The following is a 26,750-nucleotide window of genomic DNA, read 5'->3' on the forward strand; positions in this document are numbered from 1 at the left end:
GGAGCAACAAACAATCTGCTGGAGAAACTCAGTCAGTCGAGCAGCATCTGTGGGAGGAACAGAATTGTCAACATTTTGGGTTGAAAACCTGTATCAGGACCTGATGCAGGGTTTCAATCCAAAAAAATTGCAAGAAAATATGGATGCTGGTGGTTCCCATGTGTCTGAAACCCAAGGAGATCAAAGGAGGGCAAAGGAGATCTGGTGCTGTTGAAGAAACATTGGTTTGATACTGCAGTGTATTCTGTAGATTGTATGTACTGTGGTGGATGGAATGTATATATAAGATTTGAATTCAGTGCCTCATAGTCAGGCAGGTTATGTATGGTGCCGAGTTGCTTGTGTACTTTTGAAGCTGCAGTTATCTGGACTAGTAGAGAGTATTGAACCCACTCACATTCTTGGCTTATGCTTTGTGGAGTGAAAAGGTATTAGGGGAAAAAGTTTAGTCACTGCTCTAGAATACTGACCTGCTCTTGTAATCTCAGTATTCATGTAGCTGGTCCGGTTGAGTTTCTTGTGAATTGTAACCTCCAGGATTTTGATTGTTAGGGGCAATGGTAATAGCGTTGAATTCAAGGGGAGGTGCTTAGCCACCTCCTTGGAGATGATAACTAACTGACATCTGTATGCAACTGCGTTACTTGCCATTTACTAGTTCAGTCCTGTGTATTGTCTAGGTCCTGCTGCATAACAGATAGAGACTGCCTCATTACCTGAAGAGTAATGAGTGGAAATGACCAGTGTGTAAACATAACCCACTTCTGATTTTTTTTAATGAAGGGAAGGCCATTGATGAAACAGCTGAAGATGGTGGGTTTGGGAGGTTGGCCAGCAGAACTCTGTCATTGGTATCTTAGGGCTGACATTGGCCTCCAATATCCACAACAATTTTTATTTGTTCTAGATATTACCCCAGCCCGTGAAGGGTTTTGCTGCTGTCCCTATTGACTTTAATTCTATTTGTGTTCCGACATGTTTTGCTGCCAAGGCAGACGTTCTCACTCCTTCTGTTGAATTCAGCTTCTTAATCCATTATTGGACTTGGGTTGTATCATGGAATATTGAGCTCAGTCGTTAGTTATTTACAATCTTTTATTCACAGAAATATACATTCCATACCATACATACACAAAATAAGCTTGTGCCCCTCTTCCTCCTACATGAGTGGATACAAGTTCCCAATTGATATGCTCAGCTTGCATACAATTATCAATAATTACTATAATTCATAATTAAGGGTACCATTTAGTAACACCGTTGACTCCTTCCATCATTTTGCTGATAATTGAAAGTAGACTTAAAAGCAGCAATTGGCTAGATTGGACTTGTCCTGTTTAAACACCTGAGTAGTTTTCCACTTTGACAAGTAGATCAAGTGTTGTAGTTTCACTAGTTGGCAAGGGACCTAACAAGTCCTTGTGAACAAGTCTTCAACATTAGTTGCTGTCAGGGCCCATTGCATTTCCAGGATTCAGTGTGTCTTACAGTTTTCGGTTTCCCTGATATTTTGGAGCTCAACAGGAGGCCAGGATAGGCAAAGATTCTGGTATATAGTCTTCCTCCCTGACCAGAAAATGATCCTCCAAGCTCAAGGGTTTTGGTATCTATAGATATCTTCATATTACTGAGTTATGTGTTAACTGAGCAGTGCTGTAGACATTGTATTTTCTAATCTTAAAACTACTATGTTTAATTTAATCAAAATGCCCCAGAGTTTACCTGCAGTAGTAACAAGTATATTATCTTCACCTAGATAAAATATCAATCAGGCCAGCTTGGCCTGGCCCAACCCCAAGCCAAATCTAAATGTTTTTTCAGAATATGCATCTCACCTCATCTGACCTGAACTGACCTAAACCCAACACCAATAATTAAGCTCATGTTGGGAAGCCAGGCTCCAGGGTACTTGCCCTTAATGTTAAATAATGAGGAATCAAATCATGTTGCCATGTAGATTATGAGGTGGTATTTGCAGTTAACCAGGCAATAGATTACTTTGTGTTACTCTTGACATTGTAAGGTCTTTTTGTTTAACATGTATTTTGTTATGAATGTCTTGGGTTTGGTACTTGAGTCATGAATTTCTATCTAACCATAGAGCTTGTTTGCAGTCCAGGTTGCTCTACTGATAATAAATAAATATGAATTGGTAAATTATATTAATTATATTTTGCAATGAATCATTTGTATAACATAATAAATGAGGATAGAAATTTTCCTCAGTATTCAGCATGAAGTCAAAAAAAGTTTGAAAATTGGGTTGCTATTTGCTTTTGTATGTAAATGAAAATTAAAATGGTGTTGTTGTGAGAATACAGGTTCACATCCAACATACATGGGTCAAATTGTTAGGAGAGTTAGCTAAAGTAAATTTAAGTTGAAGCATTATCCTGACAATCCTTAGTGATTATTTTTAAGACTGCAGTACAAAACATTTTATAGCTCCATTGAAATAGGTGCAAGAGGCAGCTCTGAACTATGGCAGAAATGACTGATGGAAACATAGAAACACAGAAAAACTACAGCACAATTCAGGCCCTTCAGCCCACAAAGCTGTGCCGAACATGTCCCTACCCTAGAAATTACTAGGCTTACCCATAGCCCTCTATTTTTCTCAGCTCCATGTAGCTATCCAACAGTCTCTTAAAAGACCCTCTCGTATCCTCCTCCACCACCGTTGCCGGCAGCTCACTCCACGCACTCACCACTCTCTGAGTAAAAAAAACTTACCCCTGACATCTCTATACCTACTCCCCAGCACCTTAAACCTATGTCCTCTTGTGGCCACCATTTCAGCCCTGGGGAAAAACCTCTGACTATCTACCCGATCAATACCTCTCATCATCTTGTATACCTCTATCAGGTCCCCCCTCATCCTCCGTCGCTCCAAGGAGAAAAGGCCAAGTTCCCTCAACCTGCTTTCATAAGGCATGCTCCGCATTCCAGGCAGCATCCTTGAGAAGGAGGAGCACTTTTTGTTCACTTTTCTCAGAACTCAATAAGCATAAGACATAAACTCAGAATTAGTTTTTCCTGCAAATTTAATTGTATTGGCATTCTTAGTGTATTTCTGTGCTATAGTGATTCTGGAGTAGGAAAATAGAAGGGAAGCTATCAAAGCTGTGAAGCTACTTGGTACTAAAATTTGAAAGATCACCTTCTACGTTTTTTGAATTCTAATGTATTCCATCCAACCTCAATATGAGGCTCTAATTTGCAACACTAAGTCAACTTGACTTTGGCCTGTTGACTTCTTCACGCTGCATTTTGTATGTTAAGTTTGCAATCTTGCTAAGAGATAGAATACTTATCTTCCAGAAATGAGTTGCCATGAGGATAGAGTGTATTTGGAATTAAAATTTGACAGATGTTACTTTATACGGTAGAATTTTCAACCCACTCACAAAAAATGCTGATACTCCCTATCCCTACTTAATGCATTCTTTTCAAAGGTTCAGACCACAGCTGATGTTTTTCAAAGTAGAGTGTCAGAGCTTCGGAGAGTCTTTGTATTACTAATGTTCTGCGTCGTATTCCATGCCTGTTTAACTGATAAATGGAAGGTTGTATTAAAAAAGGACAAAATTCTCATATTTTTATAAGGCAAAAAATCCCCAATAATCCCCAGTTTTGTTTTGCTCCCAATTTTCAGTACTTCCCTTTAAATAGTACATAATATTTTCTTTAAAAAAATGTATTTATAATTCAGGCAATCCTAAATAGTGAATACCAAATAAAGTTAAGGAAAGGACTCGTGATACCTGCATCAAATATATCTGGCCAGTTTTACCTACTCTCCAGTTGTGAAAAGATGTTTAAGATCTGGGGTTTTACCCTTTGTAATGTGTTTGCAAGTTCCATCTGATTCATGAGAATCTAAAGTCTTTTCATTGATTACAAACATACATTATTTTCACATTAATCTTACTGGTAATTTATTGCCATACCTACTCAAATAATGAATTAATGTGACATTACATGAGCTATGGCTTCAGTAAGAAACTTGCAATTACTTAGCAGGGTTAAGCATGAAGTTAAGAGCAATAAAAATTCATTCAAATTTAGTGAAGATAAATCTTAGTCATAAATAAGTTCAGATGATGGGATAACTGGCAGGCTGACTTCTGGATGACTTGGCAAAGGTGCAGGAGAGTAAGATGAAAGTTATTTCCAGGCTTGGAAAGAAAATATTATAGGCTAGAACATTAGGGAAATAGATATTCATTGTATGCATGTCTCCTTTTCTCTCTGTTGAAATTTAAAGTTTGTCAAAGCAAAACAAAGTGTATTGATAGACTTTCTGTACATATTTTGTAATCATCACTTTCCCAGTTCTGATGAAGAGTTTTCAAGCTGAAATATTAACTCCATTTCTTTTTCCACAGATGCTGCCTGACATGTAGTATATTTTGAATGTCTGGTAACACTCAACTTTTGTTACAATGTAGAAGGATGGCTGCCTGGATATACAAACAGCCAGAACAGGCAAAACAGACATGTCCTGAACTGTGTATTAAGTTGCAGGGATATGTCTAACAATGTGTTAATATGGAAGATGGCCACTTAATGCCTTCCCTGATCTCATCATGGGGGTTTCAATGAAGGCCAAATAACATGAAAATTTATCTATTGTCTTCCCATGTGTGGTTACAGTGTTACAGAATTAGAACATCCCACACCCAATGACTAGCTTTGATGGCCTTAAAGTATCAGTGGGTTAAATAGTGAATAGGTTTTTTTTATATATCAAAGACTGGTTCTCGTTTGAATTAACCATACCATCTGAAGATGTTCAAAATAGTCCCTAACAATCATCATTGCTGCATGCATTCAGACAAAGACCCTTCAATTTTGTCATTATACCAGTTTTCCCTGCCCTGACTGAAACTGGAGGTGTCGTCTGTATGCTCTGACTCTTCCTGACAGACTCTGGTTATCACTAACCATTTTGCTTATCTGCACTATCCGTTTATATTCTTATCTCTTTAACTTTTAAAATTTCTCCACCAGATCCCACTCCTCCACTTTTGTTGCACCCCAAAAGACTATGTAGTTACAATCTGTTCTACATTCCTCATTATTTGTAGGTCTAAGGCCAAATTTCTACCTACACATCTTTTAGGATTTTCTAGAAAACTTAGGGTTGAGTTCCCCAAATTACATTCAATAATATTTATCTACTTACAAATTTTAATTGAAGCACATTGGGAGACATGGACTAGTACCAGACTTACAGAGGAATTAAAACAAGAAGTTCTCATCTTTTGGCCTGAGATTTAAATTTAGTTTTATAGAACTGTCATACAATCTTAAACAAATGTAATGAGGTTCTTGCTTTTCAATCCAAAAGACTAAGTGATATTCACATTTTCCATCTTTACAGAGAGAGCGTGTTCTTGATTTTAGCACAGTGTAATTAATGTCTGATGCTGTAGCTTTTGCAATATATCTCATTTACTAGTTGATTTTATGATCATCAGTTGTTTTATTTTTTTTCTATGTTATTTGCCCATGCAACTTTAGCTTTTCTTAACCTAATATAGAATTGATTTAAAAAAAAGTTATGTAGTCAAATAAGAGAGAACTTGAGTCAATCCTTGTGATCAGGCCTGGGTCGTAGTTGAATAAACTGTGGGTTCAAGTCATAGACTAGCAATAAGCTTTGAGACAGTCATGATCAAACTAACACAAAAGGGCCAAATTTGGTTTGTGGCAACCCTTGGCTTGTACCTCTGAATCACTCCCAGGTTCAAACATTATACCACATGCAAGGCCGAGGTGCTTGTAAATGAAAAAAAATTCCCCTGCGATCTCCTGCTATTGTGAAGTGTGAATCGCTAAAAAAAAGTTTTGGGTAGCACACTGCAAAGCCCAAAGAGCGGATTGCAGCCAGGGTTTGGGGTGATAGAGGCAGTGAGGTTGCGAGTGGATGAGCCATTGAAGAGAGGATGAAACCCTTGCGGGGTGGTTCCCCTAAAGGGGATCAATGGTGTAGTAAGGATAGAGTAAAAACAGAAAATGTTGGAAATACTCAGCAGGCTACATCTGTGGGAAGAGAAACCGAGTTAACATTTCATGTCAAAGACCCTTCATCGGCAAGGGTGGAGACCTGTGGAGGGTTGGAGATAAGATGGGAAGACTTAAAATCTGCTTCAATATTCAAGGCTTCTGTGCTTCACAGGCCTTATACACACAATTAACTTTTACACATGTGGCGCCATGCATACTGTTCATTTACAGACAACTCCACGCACCAACAAGTTCTGCACAAAAGTTCTGTCAATAATTTTGGCATTGAGTCTTCAGTTCCAATCTGAAACTAACCTTACACGCACAAAAGTTTGGGAACTCCTGACATTCCAGTGCCATACAGGGGATTGATGTGCTGTTGGAGACGCTGTCAGTTGATCAAGGGTTGAAACCAGTGGTTTTGAAACTTCGTTTTTTTCCAGCAGCCCATTTAATCAAATGGTTTCCCATGCAGTCCAACAATAACAAGTTGTCAAGTCTGCAGTCTGGTGTTTATTTAGAGCAACAGAGACAGTGACCGTTTATTTAAACATCCAGTGGCCCCCACTTTGAAAACTAGTAGTTTAAACCAAGGTTCTATCAGCCTTTTCAGGTAACTATATATTTTTTTAAAAAGGCTCATGACAGTATTCAAGGAAAAGCAGCAGTTTCCCTTGATAGCCAAGCCAGAATTTTTCATCAAAAAATATCATGAACCCAGATGATCATTATCTCATTGTTGTTTGTGGGTCACCTGTGTGTGCAAGTGAGCTGTTGTTCCCTATATTACAATAAAGGTAGTACTTCAGAAGAATGTAATTGGCTGCAAATAACTAGGGATATTTATAATAATCAGTGGCTGGGAGTTGGAAAAGAGTTGCTGGAATCTTTCTTTGGCCAATAATTATCAATGATAAATTACCCTTAAACAGTCAATAAACCTTCTATTTGAGAAAGAATTAGTGATCAAATTTCATCTTGTCTGATGGTTAGAATTGATCCTAAGGTTATCTGTAATTTTAATTTTCCATCCCATTTGATACTCAGAACCTGTCTGTCTGTGGCCTCCTGCATGCTTCAATGATGCCCAATGCAAGCTTGAGGAACAACAGCTCAGCTTCCATCTGGGTATATTGCAGCCTTCCAGACTCAATATCAAAAGCTCTAACTTTAGGTAACTCATTCTTTTATCTTGGGTGTAAGTTGACATTTCAGGTTGAGATCCTGCATCAGGACTGAGAGGGAAGAAGAAAGATTGCCAGTATATAACAGTACAAGAGGGGGTGGTGGTGTTGCAGTCTGATAAGTGGTAGGTGGAACCAGATGGGATGGGCAGATGAAACCATGGTGGGATGGAGAGGTACAAGTGAGGTGGACAAAGAAAAGTGGGTGGATAGGGGAGTGTGTGTGGGAGGAGAACATTGGTGTGGGTTACCTAAAGTTGGAAAATTCAACATTCATACTATTAGATTATAAACTAACCAAGCAGAATGTTAGCAGGTCAGGAGATTCGTGAGCAGGATATGGATTGTGAAGCTGTATTGGCTCAGGTCCCATCTTATTGGAGGAGGGAGGTTCATTTGACTTAAGCCTGATATGCCTGTAGGGTACAATTGTTTTCTTCTGGAGTACATCAGGGGCCAAAATGGATGAGGAAGAGAGTTCTGCAAGATAGTTGAGTTCATCTGGAACTTCTCTCTCATCCTTGGGTTCATTGCAGAAACACCCAGTGTCTCAGTTACCCTCAAAGTCCTTAAACATCAGGATTTCTTTTAAAAGGAATGTTAATCAAAATACCAAAAAAAATCATTAGGTGTCATTAAGGAATGAGATCATGGAAAGTTAAATGAATTGAATTATTTTGATCTAAAATTAGACAAAAATAAATTGTTAATTCATCAGAATTTTTGAATGAAAATTTCTCTAATAAGTTTCCTTATTTTCAGAATGCCCAGATGGCTTGCTTTGTAACAATACAATTCCAAGACACTACAAACGTTACTCCCACTTCCTGCTTGCTGAAAATAGAGCTTTGAGCCAAAATGACACTCAATCTGCATCATGCAATGGCTTAGAGAAAGATACTCTGGTTGTTTCCCCTGACCTTAACAATAATTGCCAATCCTTGCCAATCAGTCAATCTGTCCAGATTAAAGAAAGTCCAGCAAGAAAAACCCAAAATGCCCTGCTGTTGCTAAAATCACCTGTTAGCAAAGCTACTGAAAGAAACTCAAACAAATTCAAACTCATAAGAGAAAAAACAGGGACACACTCTTCTGAAAAGGTTTTAAAGGAAGGAGTGTCTACATCATCATCTGGTAACCTTCATAGAAGATTGCCTCGTTCAGCACCACAATTAACAACAGAAGTAAAGCCTGGGATCAATATGGATGGATTGTTTAATGAGGCAGCAGTCAACAATGTAACAATGAAGCTGAAGAGTTTCTCAGAAGATAAATCTGCTTCTGCCCTTGCTTCAATTACCAATTATAATGATGATGATATCAGTTACTCTCCACTTTCTAGTGACGATGAAATTCCTAATCATAATTCTAGATCTTTTCTAAGGAAGCAGTTGTTTCAAGATCAGAGTATTAATCGTTGTTGTAAAAGTGAAAATGTAATGTTTTCTGACTTTAGGAGTCAGGAGCTAAAGTGCAAATCTAGTGCCATTAAGGACATGGTCACACCTGGTATTTCTGCTCAAGGCACTGGCCCAGATTGTGCTAATATTTCAACACAAAATAGCCAATTACAACAGCCAAAATCTGTACTGACGGCATATAACTGGATTCCATTAAATAATGAAAACAATAAAGAGGTAAATGATCAATCACAATCTAATTTAACAGGATCAGACTTAATTAAATCGGAATCAGAAGACTCAAATTCTCGCAGTTTATTAGAGCCTCCTCAAATTAAAGAGGAACAAAGTAACTCATCCCAGTTTACTATGCATGCTGTTGTTGAAAAACTTTTTGATTATCAAATTAGAAAAGAAGGTAATTCCAAATATCCCATGGAGATCTCATTGGCTGATACTCAGAACTTTATTACTGAGGAACTGGGAAACATTTTACAAAAGGATAATGGTCCAAAAAACACAACAAAGTCTTTGGAAATGGCATCACTGAGTTTATTGGAAAGAGGTTCCATAAATTCCCCCAAGAGGACTGCTGTTAATAAAGAATTAAAGCAAACTGATATTGGAGTTTTCTTTGGACTTCAACCAAAAATCAAAGAGGAAAAAGAATGTCTCAAAAATGTATCTCAAGGAAAAACAAAAGAATTATTTTCAGAGATCTCATGTATTGCTAAAAGACAAAGACAAAGGAAGAGGAAAATTGATAGCTCTGTTGGAGATGAAGCTTGCATTGGGAATGTAGAAAAACTTCAAACAGGGCCTACTGATGAACAACAAAGCAGAGTGAAAAGACAAAGAAGAAGAAGAAGCACATACAGCAAAAATAAGCAGTGTCCTTTTTACAAGAAGATCCCAGGTAAGCTATCAATTATTTGAACATTGCTTCAAGACAGATTATTTTCTTTTAGATAACTAGTTAGGTGTCAAATTATAAGCAGTTCTGTTGTGGTATTTTAGTATAATGTAGAAGAGTGTCTAGTCAGGATCTATTTACATTATGTTTTTGAGCCTGCCAGTAAAGCAAGACCAGCTGTCCTTGCACATCTTCCCATTATAATGTGCACTTGCAAAGAGCAGGAGCAAGTTTTCAAATTCTGATGAAATTAAGTGCTGCTTAACTGTTAGGTAAGATGGACTGGCCAAGAAGTAATATTGCCGCTATTAAATTGTAGCTTTTATGATTAAGTACACAGATGTTACAAAGCATAAATAAACATTCAGCCGAACCAATTTTTAACACCATTTTCCTTCTTTGCATTGAAATATATTTACTTGTCCTTCCCCATGTCTTTGTAGAATTCAATCATCCTTCTCCTAATGCAAACTTTAACATACTTTTATGGTGCTGAATCTCTGGAGTTCTCTATGCCAGAGGATTGTGGAGGTTGTATCATAGGGGTATTTAAGAGGAAGTAGATACATATTTGAAAGATCAGGGAATTGAGGGCTATTGGAAACTGGCAGAGGAGAGGCATGGGACAGCTCAACCATGATCATATTGACTGGCAGGGCAGGCTTGAGGGGTTGAGTGGCCTACTCCTGTTCCTATTCTTTTATGTTCTTATGAATGCCAAAGGCTGTCAACCCATGCGTAACGAGGCTTTTTCTTGAGTCCTGTTCTGAATTCCTTGTATTTCAACTTCTATCGATGGCCTGTGGAAACAGTCTACTATTCTCTCTCATCTTTTTGCTCTGTAGTCTGCATTGTAATGAAAATAACATAGTTTTTCCAGACTTTGTATTTTCTCAAACTAAGTAAATTCACAATGCCCATTTTCTAATTTCAACCACTTCCGCATTGCGAAGCCCAATATTCACTTTTTTAAATGCTTCTGCAGACTATGTTCAGTTAAGCTCTACGAGGAGTCAGTAACAAAAAAGATGCTTGCAGCACTTGTCTGCCTCATAGGAATCTGACCGAAATAACAAATATTTGAAAGACCGAAAGAGCAAGGACAGGACTAATGGGACAACAAAGACTGGGTGAAAGTTAACATAAATGTGGCATAGTTTTCCCAATCAGCCTTATTTTCCCCAAGCAAAAAAATTAGCTATTTATGTAAGTTCTCTGCATGCTACTTTGAAAAATCCTCAATATTTGTGTTACACTACAGCAAGCAATCTGCTGTCATGAGTTATCTTGTGCTTTCAGGAACTAATTTCACAGTGGATGCCTTCCAATATGGTGTTATTGAGGGTTGTACTGGCTACTTTCTTACTCATTTTCATTCAGATCATTATGGAGGTCTTACCAAGAATTTCAGATGCCCCATTTACTGCAGCACAGTAAGTTTATAACAAGTCTGTTTAAGAAAACCAATGAAAAGTAAGTAATAGAATGTAATAACATTTCTTTAATGCAAACCCTTCTTTGGTTTGATCTGGGTTGTGACATTTATAGCGCACTGAATAATGTTAATCACTCGCCCCCCTGAGTTTATTGGCACTCCAGATGTGGAAACTGCATTTCTGATCAGTAAATAACATTAATAGTCATTGTAGTTGGGCATCAATACTTGAGTATTTCTGTTGCATACCTACATATATTTTGTGTATGTTGGTAAGATGGAATGGTGACAAGTGCATCAACATTTTTCAATTGTTGAATCTTTTACTGAATGATTACTGCTGTTCATTAATGGTACACAGAGGAACTTCATTTGCTCTTTTGGGTGTGTACGCAAAGTATTTATGCAAAATTTAGTCTATATTACGAAAACAATATTCCAAGCAAACCACATTAGCTAGTCAATGATTTTTATTAGGCAGAAACACAAGCAAAATATGATTGGTGATGGAAATCCAAAATCAATGCTCTCTGATCTGAGGTTATGGTGCCAAATCTTGTTGGTAAATGCCAGACTTCCACAGTAAGCTATTGGCAATTACCTATGTAAATGCAAGTAAATTTAGGATTTTGAGGCACATGTATCTGCATGCATAAGTCTGGAACTTTCTGACTGATTCTTTGTAAAGTTTAGAATTATGTATGTTCCAAAATTAATTTACTTAAAGTTTTTGAATGTTTCAGACAATTTGGCAAAGTGGGGCAGTTTGGTTATCAAAAGTTTGAGTCATAGTCGTTATGACGTAGAAGGAGGCCATTCAGCCCATGGAGTTCGTGCTGACTCTGTGGGGCTATCCTCTTAGTCTAATCTTGCAAGTTTATTCCCTGCACCCCAACTGCTTATCTAATTTCCTTTGGGTCTCATTGATCGTCTCCATTTCCACTACCCTCGTAGGCAGTAAGGGCGGTTTTAGGTCATTAGCACGTGATGTTTTTTTTTAAAAAAAATGTTCTTCCTCCCATTCTCCCTGTATTTCCTTCCCAAAATCTTAAATCTGTTTAGCCTGGTTCTTGCACCATAAGCTAATGGTAACAATCTTTTATTTACTTTATGAACCTGTCACAACCTTGTACATCATTTATAGATGTTCCCTTCAAATTGCTTTGCTCAAAGGGAAATAAACCCAACTTCAATCCAGCCTTGTAGTTAAAATTCCTGACCTCTGAATCCATTCTGGTTAAGTTCCACTCAACTCTGTCAAAGATCATCTAGTGTGATGACCAGAGCCAGTTGAAGTACGCTAGTTGTGGCTTAACCAAAGCACGGTAACTTCTTGCTTTGTCCTCGGTACCCAATGCTTTTACTAATGATGCTGAAAGTCTCATGTGCTTTGTTTAGTAGTCTGTCAATTTGTCTTGCCACCTTCAACAATCTATATACATGAGCTCTATGTCTTTCTGTTCCTGCACACTGTTCAGAACTGTGCCATTAATGCAATGGTTTCCCATTTCCTCTGCTAAATGCATCCCCTCACAATTCTATATTAAATTCTACTTGTCTACCCTTTTTCCTATCTTGTTGATTGGCATTATCTTCTCTGTTTAACATGCCTCTCAAGTTTGGTATTATTGGCAAATTTTGAAATTTTATTTTTATGACAATTTTTAATTCATTTATGTAATAAAAGAGGCATTCATTCTAGCACTGACCCTAGGATCAAACATTTATTACAATTCCCTGTTTTCTATCCTTAAATCAGTCTTTTTATAAAATCCCAAGTTGACCCTCTAATTCCATTTACATCAGTTTTGTTAACCTGCCTGGTATGGATATGAAAAGTATTGGGAGTAGGAGTGCAAGCACAGAGTAGGTAACTAGATAGCCTATTCCATATTATTTCTGTATTTGTGTTTGATACCATTACTGCAATCCAGTCTGAATTGAAGTTTTCAAAATCTGATTTTGCTGTCAAGAATATAAACTAGTTCAGGTACATTCACAATCTGCTAAGATGATTTACAAAATAGAGACACATTTCTTGATGGATCTTAATAATGCTTTGATCTCAATTTGGTGCAGCAAATCAAGTTTGCTTTAATTGTTTTATTTCATTATTCTGTTATCACAGTCCTGTTGATTAAGGCTGAAGAATGCTATGAAACATACCTATTTACTTGAGCCGGCAACCCCCAGCTCTCCTTTTTTTCCCTTGTTTCCTGGGAAGTTTAATAGAGAGCTGTTAACTTTAAATCTGCCTCCGAATTGCATTCTGGGAACCTGATTTGAATGCTTATTAAGTGCGTGCAGTGAAACAAGTCCCATCACCTTGAAAATCCTCCCCCTATTTTGAAATTTTTAATACTTGACCCTCTTCTGTCTATTAAGGTGGTATCTGATGTGCAGAGTATTGTGTACATCAGGGGATTAATATTAGAGTGTTGACGTTTGCTCAACTAATTAATGATAATACCATTCTCAGGATTTGCTGAATCATGCTAATAGTTTTAAACGTTGTTGGGAAGAAAGCATACATGTCCATAATAATTAGATTGGTGATTAAAATTGATCTCTTTTCCTTTTTTTTACTTTCAGATAACACGCAATTTGGTGATATCTAAACTTAAAGTACAGGATCAGTATGTTACAAGTCTACCCATGAACACTGAATGTATTGTGGATGGAGTTAAGGTTGTGCTTTTGGATGCAAATCAGTAAGTGTTTTACCATGTGTCCTATTTAAATATACTGGCATTACCATTACTTCAATCTCTTTTAACTATCCTACTCCCTACCTCAAGTCTTCCAGTCCTTTGACTTTAGGTCAGGTCTAGAATGATTTCTGCCTCTAATAAGAACTCTGGACACCCTGCACCATAAGTTCATTCAGAACAAAAATAAGAAAATATTTTTGCAAAATTTGAAATTCTGCCATCAGTAATTAAATGACTGGCTGCAATATTAAATAACCAGTTCAATTCTTACTGGATTAATCCATTAGAAATTTTCTTTTATTCCCCTGCTGAAGGTATTTCTTTTTGCCATTCTAGATTTCCCATCTGATTTTTTTTAAAGTTGACATTAAGCGAACAACTTTTTTTTAAGTCCAACAACATTAAGAAGTCAAAGGTGATGCTAAGGAAGGACTTGAAGTCCCAGGCACTTTGTGGAAAGCTTACTGATTCCTTCTGAAGTCTTGGTATCTTTGGATATCAACTTTTACTCAGTAGTGGGTTATGGATTCTGGTCCCTTTTCAGGAACTGATCATATAATCTAACCTGATACAACATGCAGTACAGCATTTAGCAGATAAGATGCCCTTAAATAATTTTAAAAAAACTTATGGAACCTCAGAAGAGAAAGAGTCGCCTTCAGATATTCTGGCACCGTTTATCACTGGGAAACAGTAAGTTCAATGGGAAACAAAAAAGTAATTAACTAGAAAGCATCTGGAACACCTGAGGATTGAGGGCATAAAAACCAAATATTGGAATGAAATTCTCCCTTGTCTGCCCCCTCCTTGTAACTCTTTCTCCCACCAAACCCAATTAGAAAAAAAAATAATACTGTTGGCTGAAGAATTCCAGGATTTTGATATGTTGATGAAAAAGCAGAGATAGGCATCCTGGTCAGGATGATGTGTAGCTTTGAGATGTTTGCTTTTTAATTTTAGGTGTTTTCATTGACTTTGGTGTTGGAGATTGCAGTGCCAGGAAGTGCAGGTGAAGTTAGCTTGGTAGTAAAGCCTGCAAAAAAAAAAAATTGTAACTATATGATTGCTCAAATATTTAACAGGCATAATTTATATAATAAAGTTTACACTTAAGTTGATATCTTTTAATCATTGTAATTTTTATTCTACAGCTGTCCAGGTGCTGTTATGCTGCTGTTTCAGCTTCCAAATGGCAAAACACTCTTGCATACTGGTGATTTTCGAGCTAATACCTCCATGGAGCGTTACTCTCATCTCATGGGTCAAAAAATTGATATTCTTTATCTTGATACCACGTAAGGGAAATTACTTGCATATGTTTATGTGATAAAGTATCTCTTAATTTGACTTGCCCACTAGGTTTGTGAATAGTAAATTAACAATGAGGAATAAATGCTGTTATTTTGCATATGGTTAGAATATAAAACAATATAGCACAGAAACGGGCCCTTTAGCCCAATTATGTTGTGCCGAATTAATTAAGCTAATGACACCTAATCCCTTCTGCCTGCTCATGGTCTACATCCCACCCTTCTCTGCATGTTCATGTACCTATCTAAAAGCCTCTTGAACATCTCTATCATGTCTGCCTCCACCATGACCCCTGGCAGCGCATTCCAGGCATCTACTGCTCTTGGTGTTTTTAAAAAAAAAATTGCTCTCCTTAAATGAATACCGTCTAGTAGTCTAGTATTAGACATTTGACCTGGTTTTGGGGGGGGAGGGGGGGTGGAATTGTGGAGATTATCTGTGCCGCTAATTTTATAAACTTCTATCAGGTCTCCTCTCAGCCTCTGACGCTCCACAGAAAATAACCCCAGTTTGTCCAACCTATCCTTATAGCGCACACTCTCTAATCCAGGCAGCATCCTGGTAACCTCTTCTGCACCTTCTCCATAGCCTCCATATCCTTCCTATAATGGGGCTGCCAAAATTGAATGCAATACTCCAGCTGCGGTCTGACCAGAGTTTTATAAAGCTGCAACATAACTTCCTGACTCAAGGCCTTAACTAATAAAGGCAACCGTGCCATATGGCGCCTCTACTGCCCTATTGACTTGTGCGGCCACTTTCAGGGAGCTATGGACTTGAACCCTAAGGTCCCTCTGTACATCAACACTGTTAAGGGTCCTGCCATTAACTGAGTATTTTCCCTTTACACTTGATCTCCCAAGGTGCAACACCTCACACTTGCCTGGATTAAACTCCATCAGCCATTTCTTTAGATCTGCAACCAATCTATATCCTACTGTATCCTTTGGCAATCTTCTACACTACCCACAACACCACCAATCTTTGTGTCATTTTCAAACTTATGAACCCACTCATCTACATTTTGATCCAAGACATATCACAATCAGCAGAGATCCCAGTACAAATCCCTGTGGAACACCACTAGTCGCAGACTTCCAGCCAGAATTAAATCCATATTAAACCTATCAACCACTACCCTGTGTCTTCTATGTGCAAGCCAATTCTGAATCCAAACATCCAAGTCACTGTGGATCCCATGCACCTTAATCTTCTGGACCTACCATGAGGGACCTTTTCAAATATGGTTGTGGTACTTGTTTTTGCATTGCATACTCGTATTTGTCTGTAAGTGAGAAGTAGAGCATGGATGTGTTTATTATGTGGGAAGAGGAGCTGGGCTATTTGGCATAGCTGCTCTAGGCCAGCCAGATGAGCCTATCCAATAATGAACAGTTCCCTAGGGCACATGATAGCAAAGAGCAAGCAGCATCCAAGTGCATTCCAGATGGTATTGTCATTTTCTAAGTCAAAGTATTGCCCGGGGGGACCCAAGAACTTGTACTGATATATGCTGAGTCTGATAATTCAGCCCAGAATGCCAAGCATTAGTAAAAGACAAACCTTTGGACTGAATGACAATAGATGTTTAGTAAGCATATTTAATTGTTTTGAATGCATGGTATTTTCTGGTGAATTAATATGTGTGGCTAAAATTTGTTGATCTAGAACTGCTGCCCACGTATGTCTGGAATATCCTTCAAAATGACAGTAATGAGAATAGATTGTTTGTAGAGTGAATCACTTAATTTAGATATTTGGAATATTCATATTGACCATATTGATTAAATACTGTATCCTGAGCACAATTTTGTTTATTTGGTAGATATTGCAGTCCAGAATACACCTTTCCTTCCCAGCAAGAAGCCATACAACTTGTGGGAAATATTGCTTTTGAAAGTGTAACAATAAACCCTAGGACATTAGTTGTCTGTGGTACATATTCGATTGGAAAAGAGAAGGTTTTCCTTGGTAAGGCTTCCATGCGGTATATTCATTTTGTACATACATGGATGTAAATGTTTTCCATCTTTCTTGCATGTCGCATCACCTTACTAGCTTGTTGTAGAGTCGTAGAGTAATACAACATGGAAACATGCCCTTCAGCTCAACTCGTCCATGCCAACCAAGGTGACCACCTAAGCTAGTTCCATTTGCCCGCGTTTGGCCCTTGTCCCTCTTAAACCATATCCATGTGCTTATCTGAATGTCTCTTAAATATCATTATTGTACCTGTGTCAACTTTCTCTGGCAGCTCATTCCAGATATGCACCAGTCTGTGCATGAAGAACTTACCCCTCTGGTCACCTTTAAATCTTTCCTCTCTCACCTTAAAGCTATGCCCTCTAGTTTTTGGTTCCCTTTCCCTGGGAAAAAGACTGTGCATTCACCCTACCTATGCCTCTCATGGTTTTATGCACCTCTGTAAGGTCACCCCTCAGTCTCCTACACTCCAAGGAATAAAGCCCCAGTCTACCCAACCCTTCCCTATAACTCAGGCCCTCAAGTCCTGGCAACATTCTCACAAATCTTCTTTGCACTCTTTCCAGCTTAATGACATCCTTCTTATAAAAGGGTGACACAATACTCTCAAGTGTGGCCTCACCAATGTCTTGTACAACTGCAACATAACTTCCCAACTCCTGTACTCAATGTCCTGACTGATGAAGGCCAGCATGCCAAATGCCTTCCTCGCCACCCTGTCTACCTGTGATGCCACTTTCAGTGAACTAAGTATCTGTACATCTAGGTCCTTCTGTTTCACAACACTGACCAGGGGGCTACCATTCACTGTAGAAATCCTGCACTGGTTTGACTTTCCAAAATGCAACACCTGGCACTTGGCTGGATTGAACGCCATTTGCCAATCCTCAGCCCTCTTACCTAGCTGATCAAGATCACTTTGTAATTTTTGATAACTTTCTTCACTGTCTACGATACTACCTATTTTAATATCATCCGCAAACTTACTAATCGTGCCGTATACATTCTCATCCAAATCATTTATGTAAATAACAATCAACAAAGGTCCCAACACCAATTGCTGTCACAGGCCGCCAGTCCGAGAAACAACATTCCACCATCAACCTCTGCTTCCTACCACTGAGCCAATTATGAATCCAGTTAGCTAGCCCTCCCTTGCAATCTAACCTTCCAGTTTAGCTTACCGTGCGGAACCTTGTCAAAGGCCTTGGTGAAGTCCATGTAGTCAATGTCCGCTGCCCTCACCTCATCTATCCACTTAGGCACCTCCTTGAAAAACTAATAGATTGGTCAGACACAATTTCCCATGCACAAAGCCGTGCTATCTCGAATCAAACCTTGTCTGTTCAAATGCTGGTAGATCCTGTCCCTCAGAATCCCCTTCAGTAACTTGCCCACCACTGACGTCAGACTCGCTGGCCTGTTATGAAATGCAAATGCTGGAAATATGAAATAAAAACAGGAAAATGCTGTAAAAGCTCAGCAGGTCAGGCAGCATCTCTGGAGAGACAAATGGTCAGAGCTGACAAAGGTTTGCAGACCTGAAACATTTTCTAAAGATGTTGCCTGACTTGCTGAAGTTTTACAGCATTTCCTGTTTTAACCAGCTTGCCTGCCTGGCAATGAGATTTCATGAGTATGCATGCAACCAACTGATACCCAACTACAGACCTCAAAAGATTCTGTTAGTGAAATATCACTTTTCAGGAAGTCACTCATTCTAATATTTTGGTCACATTTATTCATTCTGGTTCAATAAATAGACATCTTCATGGCGTATTTTGTAAGTTTGACACACAAACTATAATGGTCCATAATACTTCATCATGACCTATTTATTGAACCACAATGGATAAATGCGACCAAAATATTAGAATGTGTGTATGAGTTGGTTACATGCTAACTCATCTGAATATTATATTCATTTAGCTTGGCCAGAGTGCTCCTTTTTGTAATTACCTAGTAAACAAACTCGTAATTAAATCCTATTGCATACTTGCAAAGAAGGGTGGGGGGGGGGGGGGCCAGAATATCCAAGAAGACATACTAATTTTTTTCTGTAATTTTACTTAAAGCCGTAGCTGAGGTGCTTGGGTGTAAAGTCTGTACTACTAAAAATAAGCTTGATATTCTACGATGCTTGGACTGGGAACAGATAAATTCTGTTATCACTTTGGACTGGGAAAGATCTCAACTTCACCTATTGCCAATGATGCAGATTACTTTTAAGGTAAGTTACCTTGAACCCATTTTCCTCCAAGGGATGATAGACTTTGTCTTTAAGCACTGACTATGATCTGTATGAATAATTGCAGACTTTAAACTAGAAATTGGAAGAAACGTATGTTTCATACCTTTGGTTGGATAGAAATCTATCTGCATACAACATTCAGCAAGAAAGCAAACTGACAACTTCTCTGTAAACAACTCCAAAAAAAATGTTGTTTAGTGCATATAAAATGGTGCTGTTGCCTAGGTACCATTAAGAAGATAGAGAAAAATAAAATAGCTAACCTTCTGTGAATAAGGATTCTTTGTTAGTTTATTACTAAGCTTTTCCTGGGTTCGGTTTCAAAGAACAAAATACAAGGTACCATTAAGCTTCTCCTTAACATCTAGTATTTTCATAAAGTGCCTGTCTGCCTTAAGTAGTTATACTTGAAAATGCTACAAACTGTGATATTTGCTTCTGGGCACTTGACTTGTGAAACTCTCCTGAGAGAGCTGTTCTCTCTGCTGAAGGTGGAAGAGACACTTTCCTGATAATTCAGCACTCGTCTGCAAGAGACGAACATCAGAGTAAGTAGGTACTAGAATAGTTCCTTTGGTGTATTTTAATGATTGAATCTAAAGCTATTTCTTCCAAATTATTATGTTATGAATCTGGTTGATTAATATTATGTTAGCAAAATGCAACTGCTTCTACAATTGTGTATATAATAAGACTGCACTCTTGGATGGAATAGGCAATCCAACAATTGTGTTCTTTGATAATTTAGTTTGTCCTCTTGACCAGAAGATCCTCCTGTAGGTGTTTTGTAGATTGTCTGTTTAATTCTGGATGACATTTGGCTTCAGCATTGCTAGTTGGGAGGCAGAGATCATGTGTAGCTGGAACCCTGTTCCTTCCTAGTCACGTTTATTTCTTTGTCTTTCCTTTGATTCCATGGTTGGTTTGAGATACGAGTATGCACGACAAAAGTAAATTGAAAGCTTTTCCCCTCCATCGGCTTTACAAACTTGTGGTTGAATTTCACTACTACTAGACTGAACTTATAATGTAGGAGGGATCGCTTTTAGAGTCGAATGTGCATTTGAAGCCAATGCTGTTGACTGCAGCATCCTTGAAACACGCGCACACACGCAAACAATATAGTTTCTCCCTTTCTGATTGTCTAATTCCAGTCTGTCTTGCAGCCCATTAACTGATAGTTTATGGTACATATTTTTGAGAATGTCTGGCATTTGCCTTTTGTTTCAAATATAATTCTAGCCTGAGTTCATAGTTATGACTTTTTGTTTTCCATGAGATTAATGCATTTTGAAATTTGATCCAAGTAATTTGAAAATAAGTTATTTGCAATGGGTGTTTCACAAGGAGCTCAGGGATATGGTGGCATCATGATTGTTACTGAATCAGTAATTTAGAGACTTGGACAAATAACCCAGAGATGTAGTTTAGATTCCAACATTGAGGCTGCAGAATTTAAATGTAATTAAATGGATCTGGTTTTTACCTTTCCAAAACAAAAACAAGTATCCGTAGTGGTGGCCATGCGGCTATGGAAAATTCCTATCTAGAATGCTAATATCCTTTTATGGAAGGAAATCTGCTACCTTTACCCATTTTGGTCTATGCAAGCTCATACAACAGCACTGGAATTGGTGTTGAAATCTCTGCTGAAGTGACCTGGCAAGCCACTAGGGAGCAATGACAGGTGAACATTAAATGTTGGTCTTGCCAATTATGCCTATGTCTTTTGAATTAATTTTTGTAAAAATGAACTAGTAAATAGAAAATATAGCGTAAATGGACATTATTTAACTTGATTGAATGCAGTTTTGGGTGAGTATTAACCTTTAGTTTCATCTCTTTGTGCAGTTTTACTGCATGGCTTATTTAAAAAAAATGACTGATGATTTGACACCATTGTGAAATTGGCTGATGAGAATTGCCATTTTTGTCTTGGATTTACAGTACTTTATTTGATATTTACATTTGTGATCATTACAAATAATGTTATTTGCTTCAACTTCATTAAATAACTACCAATCCAAATTTCCATGACTTTTTCTTAATTGTGTGAATATTTTTCTTCCCTTGGAACACTTTTGTTTTGAGAATGATCAACTGTTCTACTTGTATTAGTTTGGTGGGTGTTATGTACTGTGCACTCTATTTAAAAGCTCTTCATAATAACTCTGATGTTAAACTGTTTCTGTTTCTTGCTGTTTTCTATCAAATATGGAATTAGTTCAAAGTTAAATACCACACTGGGGAAACTGCACAAGTAAGTCTTTGATTGGATCATTTATTTTAATTAAAAACATGGCTTAAATTAAATAATACGTGACCAGCATTTTTCAAAATCTTCAATCTTGTTATTTCATTTCACATGCATTTGTGCATAAGAGCCCATATTCAGTTACAGTATGGCATCAGCTTTAAGATAAAAATGCTTCTGTTTTTATTAAGTAGTTTCCTTACAATATTCTATCCTTTGCTCTGGCAGTAGTCTCCATACATTGAGAAATCTGTAATAAGGGGGCACCTATGTAGCAATAACATTAGCAGTTTTTTTTCTCATTATTAGAATATGGAGATATTTACCACTTGATTATTGAGGTAGAGGTTGTGATTTTGTTTTAGGTGGAATTGGAGAGTAGTTGAAAAAGGCAAAGGTAATGTGTTTCATTTAAAGAGCTAGCACTGATCTAGGCTGTTCATTGTTAATTATAAATACACAATCCATGTCAGTATGGTTTGTTAAGAGTTTATTCATTCAAAAGGCATAATTCCAAAATTGTATCTTTCTAAGTAATGATAAATAATGATGTAAGATTACACCGTTGGTACAGATGTGGAGAAAAAAAGTTAAATTAAGGGCTATCAAAATTAAAATCCAGGTAATAGAGGAAAGCTCCCCACTGGCAGAAAGATTGGAAGTAGAATCATACAGCATGGAAATGGGCCATTCCGCCCAACTCATCCATGCTGAACAGTGGGCACCCTGGCAGCCAGCCAGATTGAGAGACTGGCTGACGGGAAGCCTGTGATGAAAGGCTGTACAGATAATACTGGGGCTGGACATTCAGGATAGAAGGCAAAAAGAGATGCAAAACAGTAAGTAAAGTTGGAGTGTGGGGAAGACATTTGTCATGGAGTGGAGGGAAGCATATTGGCTTTCAAGAATTGCTAGAAGCACATTTGCCCTCTGGATCCAGCTGTTCTTGCTTCCTTTCAGCTGTTGATGTCATCGAGCTCTGGAAATCTAGTCCATTGCTGGTAACTGTAAAAGTGTCTTGGCACAAAGTTATCATATGTGACTTACTGAACCACATCAAATATTTCTGAATTTTATCTTTACTTTTCCATCCTGAGGGAATAAAAATTCTTGCCCCTTGCCCCTCCTTCATCCCCTTGCCCTTCAAGCACCTCTCCTCTTTTCTTGACACCTTCCCCACCAACTTCATTCATCTTTCCTAGGTAATTTGCAAGTTACAAAATAACTTGCCATCCTATTTTCTTATTCAGCTCTTCCACGCTGAGCTTGCACTGATTCTCTTGTGCCATGCATATCCTGATAATTCAGCTATTTTTGTGCATAAACTAATTGAATTGGCCAATTTAAATTAAGCAAAAAGTAATGTAGAAAATTAATGGCTAAATACAGCGATTTTAAGGGTAAATTGTGCATTTAATGCAATTTATCCAGCTTGCATTGTGACAATAACAGCACACAATGCCATCTTTTTAAGACAGGAAGAGTACCAAGTGGTGGGATTCCAAGGTAGTTCATAGCAGAAGGCCATTCAGCCCATAATATCTATGCTGGCTAAAATGAACTTTACATAATTACATTCCTGGCTTTTGGTCCATAGCTCTTCACTTGAAGCGTCAAGTATTTAAACATAATGATGTTTTCTGCCTCCACCGCTCTTTCAGACAGAGAATTACAGGACACCACAATTTGTTGAGTGATTTTTATTTTCTCAACTATTCTCTGCTCTTTCAACCAATTAATTTAAATCTTTTGCTTTCTATTTACTGACCTCCCTGCTAAGGGAAATAGATTAAACACTACAGAACTATCTGGGCTACTCTTAATTTTGTACACTTTTTAATTCTGGCACCTTTGTTTCACAGAAAACCTTGCATGTCTTTTCCACCTTTGCTACTGCTATCACATCCATTCCGTAATGTGATGGCCAGAAGTCATATTCTTAGAGCAATGAAATAGAACCTTTTGGCTCACTGAGTACAAGTACCCATTTGCACTGATTACCGTTTATTCATCCCTCATTCCCTTCAACTGCCTCCCCCACCCCAGATTTTAGCACTCACCTATACAAAAGGGGCAATTTACAGTGGCCAATTAACTGACTAACTCACTTGTCTTTGGGATGTGGGTGGAAACCCATACATTCACAGGAAGAAAGTGCAAACTTCACACAGCACTGGGTCGCTGGAGTTGAGGCAGCAGCTCAACTAGCAGTGCCACTCAGTGCCCAGTATTCTTGATGTGGCTTGACTAAAGTTTTATACAGTTCTGTCACAACCTCTTTGTTCTTCTAATCTGTCCCTTAACCAAGAAAGGCAAATTTGCTCCATCCTGTCTTGATCATCTCATCTTCTTATCCTGTTACCTTCAGGAATTGTGGACATGCACTCCAAGATCCCTCTGTTAGATTATCCTTCTTGGAATCCTGCCTTTTATCATGTATTCCCTAGCCTGGATTGCCTCCCCAAATTCATTTCTTCACACTTCTCCAGAGTGAATTGCATTTACCCTTTCTGTGTTTATCTGTCCAGTCTATTGTTATCATCTTGTAACTTAGAACTTTCTTCCTTGCACTCAACCACAGTTGCAATTTTGGCATTGTCAGCAAATTTCTTAGTTGTGGTTTAGATCCAAATAATTTATTTATACAATGAAAAGCGAGGGGCTTGGTACTAAGATGAGAACCCCACTACATTAAACCTTCCTGTTACTAAATACCCACCAACCATTTGTTTTATTCCACTGAACAGGATACAACATGGTACTTTCGCTTGGATGCTAGGGCCTTTTACTTGTTCAGTCAGCCATGTGAGACATTGTCAAAAGCCTTGCTAAAATTGAGTTGGTTAAATCTGGAGAGGGAGATAATGGGTTCAGGAAAGGAATCTTAAAATTTAGGACTAGGCAACCAAAAGCATGGCTATCATTGGTGGAGTGAGGAGGTTTAAGTTTTATCTGTGACAACATTTTATGCTCAGTTCTAGCTGTTAGCCATGTGGAAACTATTGAATGCTTGGACTAGACTGCAATTGTGAGAAATTCTTAAGTGGTAAATTAGTTTTGCGTGCTAAATTCTACACAAATTAGCATAATTTTCAACGTGTTTTCTTGCAACATAATTGCAATCAGTATTGAAGAGGTTAAATGGTATAAGTTGGTATTTATTTTTGTCTAATTTGAAATTATCTTTAACTCGAGAAAATACTTAAGTTATTTGGATCTCTTCACGTGAGAGAGAACCTTAAATTTCACTAGTCTCTGTGGGATATCCTCTACTTACTTCCTGAGTTTGTTTTCCTGAGATAGCTGATAGCAGCTAATTAAGTTGTTTTAACAAGATAGGATATTTCTCCGATACAAAAAGGTTGAAAATATTAAAATTGATTATAGTTTTACAATTTAGTTAACACTGCTGAGATGTTTGTTCTGACTCAAAAAAATTAGAGCAAATATTGTAGATGGATTTCTTATTCCCTGCGATTATTTAGGCTTTGGAAAATAGAATGCATTGCACAACAAGAAAAATCCTTTTGATTTCCATTAGCAAAAATTAATCTTGCAGAAGTACAGAATAGCTGTGTAGCTGATATAAAAGTTGATAGGATATTTATTTTCAAAATTATCTTCATCGTATGTTTGCATACTGCTTGAAGTTATGTATCCCTCGGTGCTTTATCATTTGACTGTCCAACCTTGAGGACTACTTGTAATTAAATGTGTTATGTCAGTAATGTGTTATTTACTGCTACTTGTAAAACTTCAGAATTTATATTTGTATGAATCTAGGCAGTATGATCATATTACCTGGAATTCAAGCATTAACCATCTCATGTAACAAATAATGTTTGACTTAGATTATTTAATGAGTCGCTTTATGATATGAAATCCTGTCCTTTTAGCAGATATTAAGTTAACCTTATCAGCAGTTCTTATTTTATCTATAGTGCCCTGAATGTTTCTCTCCAAAATTTTAAAGCAGTTGATTCAATAATTGGTAGGTTGCAAGCAGTGTTTGTAGATTGTAGTGTGGAATTGCTCGTTGATAATCTAGGTAATTATGGTATATGGTTCTTTACAAAGTATAAACCTACCAGTTTTCATGATCAATCCAGCTTCTCCAGTTCATTGCAACAAATGTTTGTGATGTATTCTCCATTTTGAATTTTAAAAAAAAGTCTATTTGTGAGAAAAGGATGTTATTAATACCTGTATCTGTTAATGTCAGCTGAGGCTTAAAGAGCAGTCTCTGCTGAATCTCATGGTTGTGGATTTAAGAATACTTGAACTTTGAAGTGTAGATTGACACTCCACTGCTCTGCTGAAAGAATGCTACACTCTCAAAGATACCAGTTTACAAATTGCGCTTTCTCTGTAAAAGTTCCTGTGGCACTACTTTGAAGTATTGTGGACAAGTTACCTGAGGTGTCCAAACCAGTCCCTTAGTCAACATCACTAAAACCAGATTGATCATTGTCAGAAAGCTTTGCTGTGTGCATAATTTGTGCAAAATTTATCATCAGTAGTGGTAACACCGCAGAAGTTACAGGAAACTGCTTTGAAACATTGAGGTTAGAAAAGGTGCTAAAACAATGCCTATCTTTATGTATTTTTACACTAATAGTGCACCAATGAAGAAGGAATATTCCATTTTGTTTTGCTTTATCTGGATTTGCAATATTTTCTAAGCATATTCATTTGGATTATCAATATGGATATACAAGTGTATATATGGATTATCAATAGGGGTGTTATTTTGCAGTGTTCAATATTATACCTTCCTTTCCAATTCAACTAATTGACATATGCTAAATAAGTAAAAGAAAGTGCTTTTATTTAAATAATCTTTTTTCTAAAATTGCTTCTGAAATTTTACTTTGTAGAGAAATATGGCAAGTACTTTCCAAACAACAATATGATGAAAGACCAGTTAATCTGTTTTGATGTTTTTTGTTGAAAGATGAATGTTGGCCAGAACATCAGAAGAACTTCCTGCCTTTTTTAAAAAAAACATACTTTTGAATATTCTGTGGCTAGAACCTGAAATGGTACATTCAACTGTGAATTCTGAGATAACATTTATTAAACTAAGCTCCTTATCTGAACTTTTCCATTGTAATAAAAAGTTACTCCAAGTGTTATGTAGCTGAATCTGTAATTTAAATGTTTACAATTAAAAATGGTAGTTTTCATTGATAGTTTTGCTCCCTTTCCCCTTTATCTTGTCCCTGATACAAACATTAGCACATTTCACTCTTTCTTTTCCAACAGCCATGTTGTACGTTATGGTACTTCTCCGTGC

At 37.5% G+C, this 26,750-nt stretch overlaps 1 protein-coding gene across 2 annotated transcripts in view; it reads left to right on the top strand.

Moving 5' to 3' along the window:
• The window catches only part of dclre1a (DNA cross-link repair 1A (PSO2 homolog, S. cerevisiae)), a 31,172-nt gene that overhangs the window by 823 nt on the left and 3,599 nt on the right, over positions 1-26,750 (top strand). The window contains exons 2-7 of one of the 2 annotated variants that reach the window (XM_052027466.1): positions 7,959-9,512; positions 10,809-10,942; positions 13,537-13,655; positions 14,807-14,950; positions 16,792-16,937; positions 19,025-19,179. In XM_052027466.1, coding sequence (XP_051883426.1) covers positions 7,959-9,512; positions 10,809-10,942; positions 13,537-13,655; positions 14,807-14,950; positions 16,792-16,937; positions 19,025-19,179 — 2,252 coding nt within the window. The remainder of the gene's footprint in view (positions 1-7,958; positions 9,513-10,808; positions 10,943-13,536; positions 13,656-14,806; positions 14,951-16,791; positions 16,938-19,024; positions 19,180-26,750) is intronic. The other variant, XM_052027467.1, reaches the window with a different exon arrangement.

This window comes from Pristis pectinata, chromosome 12 (genome assembly GCF_009764475.1).
Source record: "Pristis pectinata isolate sPriPec2 chromosome 12, sPriPec2.1.pri, whole genome shotgun sequence".
Taxonomy (NCBI): Eukaryota; Metazoa; Chordata; class Chondrichthyes; order Rhinopristiformes; family Pristidae; genus Pristis; species Pristis pectinata.